The sequence below is a fragment of the Mytilus californianus genome, unplaced genomic scaffold (assembly GCF_021869535.1).
Source record: "Mytilus californianus isolate M0D057914Y unplaced genomic scaffold, xbMytCali1.0.p SCAF_3, whole genome shotgun sequence".
In the NCBI taxonomy this organism is placed as follows: Eukaryota; Metazoa; Mollusca; class Bivalvia; order Mytilida; family Mytilidae; genus Mytilus; species Mytilus californianus.
In genome coordinates this window covers 105,056,549-105,068,213 of record NW_026262679.1, presented here as the reverse complement: position 1 = coordinate 105,068,213, position 11,665 = coordinate 105,056,549, and the positions used below count along the sequence as shown (strand labels likewise).

The window sequence follows — 11,665 nt, the reverse complement described above, 5'->3', positions numbered from 1 at the left end:
TAGCACAATCAAGGCGTCATAACTGTGATAAGTTAAAAAGATGATATTTTGTATTGCTTGTTTTAAACAACTATTTTATTTAAAAAAAAAATCTGTTTTTCCCCAGATGAAAAATGTTAGTGCCAATTTTAACCTACTCCTTTCCTATGAATTTAACATGATTTGCACGCTCCAATGTTCTGGTTAAATTTTCTTGAATGAACCAAAAGCTAAAGATGATTGAAAGCAAGTTCTGTGTAAATTTTAAGTACATGACATTCCAGATGGAAAATGTCAGGCCAATTACAAATAAAAGTTCAGGATAAGGGTTTTTGATTTGCAACTTCTTTATATGTTTGTTTGTCTGTTGGTGCTTAATGTGTCCATGGCTATATCAAGGTCATCAGTTTTATTGTTGAAGAAGCTGTAGTACCCAGAGAGAACCATAACCTTAGGCAGAAACCTGACAATCCTTTTCAATTAAGATCAGAGTCTAACTCGCCTCGTCAGGAGAAGGGTTGGAACTAACAAACTCATACTTGACAGGCAAGTGAACCTTGAAGATAATCATTTTAGACCACTCTGCCCCTTGTAACTTGTTTTAAAAATCTGTTAGTAATGAATCAAACTAATTATTAAAGCCATAATTTTATTAAAAAAATAAATACATGTACAATTAGAAAATACAGCACATATTTTTTATAATTTTTATACACTTTCTTGCATTTAAAAATATGTTAAAATGTTTGTACTCACTATAAAAGAAAGTATTTAAGTCCTAGAACTTCTAAGACTCGGGCAGACCTTTGATAAAAAAATCCAAATTATGTCTTGGTATGGATATTGCTTGCCTATGTATTTAAAAGAAACTTGAATTTCCTTAACACTTGATTATTTATTGAATGTTTTAGCCTTAGGTTACCATTAACAATTGAGTAACCTGGATGCAGTCATTAAAATGAAGATGTATCATGATATTCAAAATTAAGAGTATGAATACATCCTAATTGGCTGTTATATGCACCCAATTATTATACTAAAAAAACACTTTGTAGACTCATCCATATACCAAAAGCAGAATAATATATTTTCTTTTGCCCTTGAGGAACTAAGAAGTCTTTTCTTAAGTCTGGAAAGACATGTAAATTGTATTTTTAAGTGCAGAATTGAAAGGCAAGGGAGATACATACAAATTGTGTAAGAAAGCAACAGAAACCTATATTTTTGGGTCTAAAAAATATTGTCCTTATAATCTTTCTTTAGTATGTTTCTTGAAAAATATTACAATTGTCAACTACGGGGAAAACAATTGTATTTTGCAATCTATATATACTATAGTAAAATCATGAATTATCTCCCTTCTATTAAAAGTACATTATATTTAATGATATTTGATGTATCAGATGTAATGTCAAAAATATGTTCATATGGTGTATATATTTTATGAAAGTTATCACAGAGTCCAATGGTCAAATGAAAATTGTGTTATTACTACAAAGTTTATGCTCCTTTATCTGATACCAAATGTTTAGGACAGACAAACTGTTTCGATGAGTATGATTATTACAGAAAATGATGTGGAGTGAAAATTTGAAGTTGCATGTATTAATATAATGTGCTTTCTAAAATAAATATATAAGAGTTAGAAGTATTGAATCATCTTACATGATCACTTTTTGTAGTAGCCAATGTTTAAATGTATAAATATTTAATGTTCTTTCATGTATTTAAAAATACTTTCGGAAATTGTGCTATTGCAGGTATTGTCTATTTATCTGACAACTTGACAAGCAAATATTCTGACAGTACAAAAAGTAAATTCATTACATTATTTATGCATAAAGCTGTTTTTATCCTGATCTTTTACAACTGTTTTTAATAGTAAGGAACCCAGTTACTTCCATCATTAGGCAAGAGAATTCCGTTCACTAATAATACAATGTCCACTATCCACCACACACCTAATCCTCCAAGTGTTAACAGTTTACCCACAGCTGTACCTGAAAACATTTAAATATTGCATTTTATAAATGTATCAAGATATTTAAAATGTATTTTCAATGCATTTGAAACTTCTGTATGTCCAATAAAGCAAAAGTGAACTGTATATTAGTATAGATAGGTAAAGTTATTGCCTCTAAGAACAACAAAAAAGAATTACAATACAACTGATGGAATCTATATAAGACATTCTCAAATTCCACTTCAAAATTTGTATAAAAAAACCCACATATGTTGATATCAATTTCATTTGTTTTACAATGTGTGAGGTAGTATTGACTATGCACTATGAAAATAAACTTGAACATTGCTGTCAAGTAGACTTATAACCAGTTTGTTTCTGGAACAGTACCTCATGCATGTATTTCATATAAGAACTTTATCATGTACGTTTCTTTCCAGAATGACAATAGTGTTTTTTTCTCTCCTGAATAATCCTAACAAAAAATGTGAGAATTTTGCACATCCTGTAGCTTAAAGACCTGCACTTTTTATTAAATTTTTGAAAACTGTGTTAATAACATGGTCAGGGCTCACGCTACCATGTGACTGGGGCGACAAAGTCACTTCGCTTTGCCCGACAGTCAAAAGCGAAATCTAGTCGCCCTGTTGTTCAGGATACTCGCTTTCGTCATCGGCAATATTCAATATTTACCAAGTCGATGAAACAGCAATTTTTCATTTAAAAGTAAAGAAATTCAAAGACCTAAACGATTTATTTTCTTAAGAAAAGAGGTTAAAGCATTGATTTTAAAGTTGGTTGCATGTTATTTTCATAAAGACAATTTTTTTTATCATTTCCGGTACTTGTTACTTGAGAGCGTACATCAAATCATTCTAACTTTCGGCAAAATAAGTTTGTTACTTCACTAGAACGTGATGAAATTTGCCTGAAGTAAATTTGTTATTCATATATTGCATTAAAAACGTTAAATTCCTTTCCAAATAGTGTGTCAAACATCGTTTATTTTTTGTAAATTTTCTTAGTCCGCCATTGAAATTATTGGGCAAATTATTGTACAACTACGGATGGGAGTCGGATTTCATCGGAAACCGACCAGCTATGACCGATATCCGGATTCTTACGATAATGACTATGGATGCATGAATGGCACAGCTGACAGAAGAAAATTGATCCCAAAAGGAAAATTACGCATTTCACATGCATTAACATACGTTTGGTTAGATCTACTTGATTAATGTATATATTTCCATGTATATGCATTGTTTCAATTAATAAATTAAAGTTGCTCAACTCTGGGGCTATTACACTAATATAACTATATTATGTCCAAGCTTAACTGTGTTAAATAAAACTGTTAAATTTATATATCTTTTCAATGAGGAATACTTAATTTCATAAACATGATAACAGAGTAGTTTTTGAATTGAATTTTTCTTTTCCTTTTTGATGCAAAAAAAAATTCTTTTTTATTATTGCCAGATATCAAGGATTTGTATAGTATACTATACAAATCCTTGCAGATATATAATTGTTTTTTTATGACAAGAGGACTAATATGATTGTGCAACTAGATATGATAAAATTAAACAACTTTGAATTTGAACTGTTACTTTAATTGTATACCCAGGTACAATTGAATAATATAATACAAAAATAAGATACATATGGCCCTTTGTTTATAGTAAAAACCAGACATTGTAGCGCCGCAAGCGAAAGAGCACTTCTCTTTCAAATCTCACCACTGCTCCCTCTCAGTTTCAAAAAGAGAAGTCACTTCTCCCTATGATTCTGAAGTAGTGTGAGCTCTGATGGTCATAAAGTACATTTTGGTAAAGAATCAACAAACCCATCCTTACATACTGGTATCAAATCAATTATCATAGACTGGTACCATTCGTATAGTTTCATATGACATGATTTAATTCTAATTTACCTGTTTGTCCTAAACAAAATCTGTCCATTCCCAAAAAACCAAGAAGTACAGAATATATTAAAGTTGTAAGGAAGTAATGACCAGTATATCTGAAAAACCAAACAAATATTATAAAAATGCATCTGAAAAAAGTTGGAAATATTTATGTCTGGGTATTGTCAATATTTTCCATAGTGAAATCTCAATTACTTTTTATTATGTGAGGGAAAAAAAAACAATTGATCTGTTATGCAAACATTAATAAGTCATTTGCATCAACTGCAAGTATATACAAAGGTAATGAGTGAATTGAGATGCATCTTTATCAAAATACTTATTAGAGAGAAACAAGTCTGCAGTAAACCAGTTTTAAATGGAAAAACATATCCAGATAATATTATCTAGTTTCATAATTACCCCCACAAAAAAGATTTTCGTTCATTTTGTACATCCAAAACTTGCTCAAGACAATTAAGATATATTACATTTGATGGGAAGTCTTGTAGTTGAAAAAATCCGCTATTGCATTCTACTACTTCTAACCATGTATATCAAATATTTCTCTTTTAAAGAGCACCATTTTAACATTACATATGTACAATACAATTAACATGATTAACAATCTTACTTGATACATGGAAAACCATCTTTAAGGAAATATCTGTCACCAAAACATTCTATTCCTGGTAAAACGGAACAGTTTACTTTGGTCTTCTGGACATCTTCATATCTTCTCCCACCATACTTTAATTTAAAATTGAGTTTGGCAATATTATCTAATAAATTTTAAATTCTTATCTGTTGATGGAATAAATGACAATATATTTTGCTTTTTGTACATGTTATTTGGGGTTAAAACTTCTTTCTTAAGAATTGGAAAATAAAAAAAAAAATATTTTGAAAATAATATAATGTACCAGACCACACTTCTTGTGAATCATATACATGCAGGTAAAAATAAATCAATAAAAGTCAAGATTCCTGCCACTACCAAATATAAACTTTACCATGTATACCAGGTTAGGGGAGGGTTTGGCGCCAGCAAACATATTAACAGCCTGTAATTCAGTAGATTTCGTTTATTGCTGTATTTTTTTTTTCATTTATTGTTTTGTTCATAAATCAGGCCGCTAGTTTTCTCATTTGAATTGTTTTACATTTGTCATTTCGGGGCCTTTTAAAGCTGACTATGCGGCATGGGCTTTGCTCGTTGTTGAAGACCGTACGGTGACCTATAGTTGTTAATTTCTGTGTCATTTGGTTTCTTGTGGAGAGTTGTCTCACTGGCAATCATACCACATCATCTTATTTCTATAAAGATAAAACAAATAAATGGAGAATGTGTCCATGGGACACAGATAATGCCCCCGCTTGCATAGAATGTTATTAAGGGAGTTTAAGGGACATAATTCAAGAACGGTAAAAGTGACGTAAGCCAAATTAGAACTTGATCTGTGTTTTGCGGTAATAAGCATTGTGTATAAGTTTCATAACATTTGGTTGAGGCAACCTAAAGTTAGAGAACGGAAACTAATTTTGGGACATAGACATACAGACAAGGGTAACACTTAATGCATCTTCCGGCATGGTGGGGGGCATAAAAAGAAAACCTCTTAAATTCAGATTTAGCTACATGTATTGTATAATCATACTGACCTTTGTACAACCATATCCTAATTCTTGACGTCTTGTTACATTACCATTTAAATCTAATGGATCACTACAGTTCAAAAACTCTAATGGTCTGTAAAAAATGTAAAAGTAAATAACCATTTTTAAATGGGAGAAAAACAACAAAACAATAAGTATAGTGAAAAAAAATTATTTTAAATTATGCATACAGTTCAAAGTTAGTGAAACATTTGAAAATAAAGATGTGGTATGTTTGCCAAAGAGACAACTTTCCACCAAAATACTAAACGACAAGATGAATTTAGTTTATTTTCTAGCAATGCAGAAAATGCTAATTAAAGTCATGAAATTAGAGGTTCAATTTAATAGGATATAATTTGCCCTTTTCCATCTTTCTGTCATCTTTTCAAGGCTTTGGTATGTTAGAATTATTAATACTGCAGTCACATTGTTTAGATGTATCTCTTGTTGCATACATCTAAGACATGTTAGATAACAGATTTGTTCATTATAGTAATACAATGCAATCACAAACAATCAAGAACACAATGAACTCAATTGATAATTACTCAGTAATTCTGAGTTTATTTGCCTTTCTCAAGGTTATTGGAGTTTTTGTCATGTAGCAGTGAGAGGGACATTTTAACTTTATAATTTATTAAGTTAGTTTATGATCACATGATGATGAGAATATATTTTTGAAAAATTAAGCATATGAACATATCAGATGGAAAAATGAAGTTATCGATTATTAGATAATAAGCTTTTAAAGTTTTGGTAAGGCAAGAAAATCATTGATAGATTTTTAAGATGTAAATTGTTAATTATGATACATGTATCTGTTGAAACTAGCTGGATTTTTTTTTCTCCATTTGACAATTAATATAACCTTTATGCGTATAAACTTGATTAACTTAAAGCATTCTTATTAGCCCAAATTAGATCTCTGTCTTCATGTTGTGGTTCTTGGGCCAGGTTTTTTCAATTTGTTGGTTTACAGACTTTTTATATGAAAAAGTTGGGTCGGGTCTGTTGGTTGGGGGAAACAAAGTATATATATATATATATATTTCAGCTTACAAACAATATTTTTGGTATGCTATTTTGTCATCATTTCTTAAATTTCAGCTCCAAATATAATTACTTAGCTGTTTTAAACATACAAATTATGCATGCAATCGTCATTTAATTTTGTAAAAAGGAGGTAACGTTATGTCTGCGGACAAACAGGAAAATGAATGGTCATTTGATTTGTAAAAAAAAAAAAAAAAAGCTACATGTTGCGTTTTATCAATTATCAGGAAACATGGTGAATAATGAGCTTCAAGCATGAAAACAGGTGTGTCTAAACACTGCTAAGGAGCACCTCATCTAGTCCTTAGTGATATGCCACTAAGGACTAGATGGGGTGCTATTACATGTAATTTCTATTCATATTATGGTAGATATTGATATTTAATGCATAAATTTCAAATTTTATAGAAAAATAATAATAAATAAATGAGTTATTGAACATTGTTTAGACACGTGCCTGTTTTTCTTTGATATGCCGAAAATCAATGAACCGTTAGACACGTGTCAAATTACATAACTGATTACACGGGAATCCTGCTATCTGTCGTGTTTAATGGACAATATTGGAAAAGTTGGATACTAATACATGAATTGTTATTCAGATTATATTTCAGTGATCAATTTTGATTTGACTTCGCACTGAATAAGTTGTTGAAATTTCATTCATGTTTTTTTTCAGATTCTCATGAGTATTTTATAATTATTTCTTGTAAATAATAGCTTTGTTTCCAGAGCAATATATCTAAATTTATTTTCACATATGAACTATGATATGAAGACGTTAAGCAATGTATTACTGGACAAAACGAAATCAATAAGATAATAAATCTTTACTACATGCAACCACACTAATTTCATATATGAACTGTTTGGGCAGAGATTATCTTATGCGTTTGCTATGGTTCATTTTCTAAATTTTTATCATGTGAAGAAAACGTTTGAGCAATATATTTCTGGACAAAAACGAATTCAATATGATAATAAATTTTTACTACATGCAACTAATATAAGAAAGAAGATGTGGTGTGATTGGCGATGAGACAACTCTTCACAAGAGACAAAATGACACAGAAATTAATAACTATAAGTCACTGGACGGCCTTCAATAATGAATAAAACACATACCACATAGTCATTATTTCATACAATATCTTAAACAGACAATTTGGTTAAAAAAATACAAATCGGATTTCCTTCTGACATACTTGTTCTTCTTAAAGAAAAATAGATTTAAAGAAATTGTATTTGAAAATATTTCTGTTGGTTTTTTCATGGATTTGTATAATAATATACTATACAAATCCTTGGTTTTTTTTTCATTTTTACACTTGATAGATTTAGGTATAAAGTATTCAAATTATCTTGTACTACCAGGCATTCGTACGAAACATAACCTTTTTATGTCAAAATTATATCTATAGCTCTAAATTAACACATACGGGATAATTTTCGTAAATAATGTGCTAAAAACTGTGGAACATTTTAAAAAACATTTGTCTCCTTAATATATTTGAAAATGAAACTTCAAAGTTCAATAAATGATATTTAAACTTCTTATACTTTTAGAAAAAAACAAATGTCGAACAATTACAAAAACATAAGTACGGTATGAAGCCTTTGTAAACAGCTATCAAACTGGTTGAAAACTAGTGGTTTTGAATAACCCCAAGGATGTCACATGATTTTTTTTCTATTCAATCGTAATTCGTACTAAGTATGAAGCAGTAATAGAAAGTGGAAAAGCAAACACCAGGTTTTGATAGTTTTTTCAGAATTTACTCATATTTTTTAGTGAAACCATTTGTATTTACACCCATCTTTGTCGGAATTAAAATTAAAACAAAAAACTTAAAAATATATCTATTCCTTTTGTCTTGGTATCTCTAAATATTACTTCCATGCGCTTACATAAACATTTATCAAGCTGATCACACTCTTAACTTATTAGTTGGCGCACATCAAAGTCATGCACAAATCGCAAATAACTTTGTCGAGAAAGAAATAAAAAATTAAATAAAATTATTTGTCCTTTTAATCATTGCAAATAAGAACAACATATTTAATTATTAATTATTAAACATTAATCTTTAAGATACAATTGTTAATTACTTAAAATAAAAAGATTATGATTGTTTAATCAGTTGTTATGTTATATGGCATGTGTCAATCGGTTCACTGATTTTCGGTATATCAAAGAAAAACGGGCATGTGCTTAAACAATGCTTAATAACTCGTTTATTTGTGATTATTTTTCTATAAAATTTTTAATGTATGCATTAAACATTGTTAAATATCAATCTTTAACTTAATATGGAAAAATAATACATGTAACAGATACCCTTCTAGTCCTTAATGGCATAGTATACATCCTTAGTGCACTAAGGACTCCTTAGCAGTGTCTAGACGTACCGCATGAAAACACATAAAATAAAAATTGCAAACATGTTGCACCATGTCAAAATAGAAGTAGACTCATCCCCGGCACTTTACATCTTTCACGTTTGGACGGATCCATTTATCCATGAGATGAGAAATCATACGGAATTATGACAAAAAAGAAAAACAAACTTATTGTAATGGGTCTTTTACACAAGTTTCGTTCTGCAAAATTATTTGTGCAAACAACATTTCATGGTCAGTTATGATTGTTTATTTTCATAAACACAACCTATGGATTATTTTTTTATTTTTATTTTTTTTAGAATACAATGTGTTTCTTTTAATGTTTAACATGCTAAAACAATGCATTTAATTTCATGAATATACTGCTAAGCAGATAATTTTATTTATATTTCAGAGATGATGTATTTGTAATTAGCATGATTAGGATCGGTCGAAATAAAAAAGCTTAAAATATTAATTTTTTTTTTTTACTTAAAATCAGAAAAATAGGGTCGGCAAATGTGTAAACCAACAAATCAAAAAGCCCTGGCCTTAGCATTGTGTATGAGTTTCATAAAATTTTCACTAGGCAAACTTAAGATAGAGTGTGGCAATGAAAAAAATTGCAATTTTCCTAGTTTTAAAGGTGCATACATGTATAGCTCTAGAACGGTAAGTGACTCACTGCCCAAATTCAAACTCTGTCTGCGAGTTTTGGTTCTAAGCATATTAGTTTCATAAAATTAAAACTTAAGTAAGAGTGCTGAAACGAAAAATTTGCAATTTTCCAAGTTATAAAGGGACACAACTCCAGAACACTAAGTGACTCACTGCCCAAATACATACTCTGTCTGGGAGTTTTGTTTCTTAGTATTGTGAACAAGTTCCATAAAATTTGCGTTAGGCAAACTTAAGTTAAAGTACTGAAACAAAAAATTAGCAATTTTCGAAGTGATAAAGGGGCATTACATAGAACGGTAAGTGACTCACTTGACAAATTCAAAGTCTCTCTGCGAGTTTTTTTTCGTACCCTTGTGTATGAGTTTCTTAAAATTTGCATGAGATAAACTTAACATGCTTAAGGTAAAGTGTAAAACGGAAAATTTCCAATTTTCTAAGTTATAAAGATAAAGGAGCATTACTCTAGAACGGTAAGTGAATCACTGCCCAAATTCTAACTCTGTCTGTGAGTTTTGGTTCATAGCATTGTCAGTCAGGGGTACTACTTGTACATGTTGTACAAGTAATTTTTATTTACTAGAAGAAGTAATATTAATATACTTATATAAGTAAATTTGTAGGATACTTATACAAGTGTATTTTATTTACTTGTATAGGTAAAAAAAAAATTGGCTTAGTTATGTCCCCTAGACATTCAGATTTTTTTACTTATATAAGTGAAAAAGTCATCCTATCTTCTTTTCTTGAATTCTTAGGACTTCTTTGATCTAATACAGTTTTAAATTGTCTGTCCTTTGCAGATGTCTTAACTAATCATTTATGTGTAATTTCATGGAAAATGAAAATCTCATTTGTCTGTTATCTTCATAACACTGCTCATTTACAAGCCCCCAACATTTGCCCAAGGAGCAATTTTTGAAGGCCTTGCGCAAATACTTAAGATCTTTGCGCAATCAGTTTCTTTGTTGAATTAATGAGATGAAACATTGAACTCTAATCAGAAATTATGAGCTAACCTGGGAAAAATCATTAAAGGCATGTTTTTACATCTCAAAACTTGAGAATTTTTGTGGGATTGTAAAACAAATTTACTTATACAAGTGAATTTTTGAGAAAATTAAGGGGAGATTATTCAAACACTATAATTAACCTATATAAATATATTTTTTTTACTTCTTAAAGTAAATAAAGATTACTTGTACAAGTAGTACCCCTGACTGATTGTGTGAGTTTCATAAAATTTGGATGAGAAAAAATTAAGTTAGAACTTAGAGTGTGGAAACAAATGGGACGGACAAAAGGATGGAGGGTCAGTCAAGGGTAACACTTGATGCACCCTTTGCCTAGCGGATGGGGGATAAAAACAGTCTGGATTCAAAATCTGCTAAAGGATAAGGGATACAGGCACAAGATACAAGGATTAAAATTGTGTACCCCAGACGCAAGTTTCGTTTGCAAAAGATTTATCAGTAATGCTTGAATCAAAACTTTTAAAAGGCCAAATAAAATATAAAGTTGTATAGCCAGTCAAGGTCGTTAAAAACTTCCATTTGAAGTTGAAGAGCATTAAAGACCCGAAATTTCGAAAGGTTTTGACAAATAAAGCTATAGGTAATCTCTTCCTGAGGTAGAAAATCCTTAGAATTTTGGAAAAATTCAAAGTTTAGACAAGTTAGACAAAATTGATTGTATCATTTATCAGGAAGGGAATATCTCTGTATTCTAGGATACAGGAAAATATTTAAAAATAAACATAGGAGAAAATCACTTACAAATTTGCACAAAAAACAAGAGGTGCATGAGGGACGTAAAGCTCATCACATTTGCCTTCATAACATCCTTCTATGTCAATACTTGAAACAGTACAGAATAAAACTATCAAATGAAGGTAAATATCTGTCTTGATCATTTTAGTTGCTTAAATTTCAACAATTCCATTTTCTGTTTTTCCGCACAAATATTATTTCAATGTCATTTTTGTTCTTTTCCATAAAAGTCAAAAACGATATTCCGTCAAACGCAAAGTCAACATAGAATCT

At 30.0% G+C, this 11,665-nt stretch overlaps 1 protein-coding gene across 1 annotated transcript; it reads right to left on the bottom strand.

Annotated features, from left to right (window-relative positions):
• Positions 1–611: 611 nt before the first annotated feature.
• Positions 612–11,633, bottom strand: LOC127735668 (TM2 domain-containing protein 2-like). The gene is made up of 5 exons (XM_052245910.1): positions 11,399–11,633; positions 5,514–5,601; positions 4,486–4,601; positions 3,879–3,967; positions 612–1,979 (listed from the first exon to the last, which is right to left on the bottom strand). The coding sequence occupies exons 1-5, from the start codon at positions 11,533–11,535 to the stop codon at positions 1,855–1,857; spliced, it is 555 nt and encodes a 184-aa protein (XP_052101870.1). The 5' UTR covers positions 11,536–11,633; the 3' UTR covers positions 612–1,854.
• Between the last annotated feature and the right edge of the window lie 32 nt (positions 11,634–11,665).

Bases quoted from the DNA above. Each gene is read 5' to 3' on its own strand.
- LOC127735668 (XM_052245910.1), bottom strand. From the start codon at position 11,535: ATGATCAAGACAGATATTTACCTTCATTTGATAGTTTTATTCTGTACT. The intron at 3,968-4,485 runs GTAAGATTGTTA...TTGGTTTTTCAG, and splicing joins GATGGTTTTCCATGTATCAA to ATATACTGGTCATTACTTCC. The intron at 1,980-3,878 runs GTAAATTAGAAT...AAATGTTTTCAG, and splicing joins ATTTTGTTTAGGACAAACAG to GTACAGCTGTGGGTAAACTG.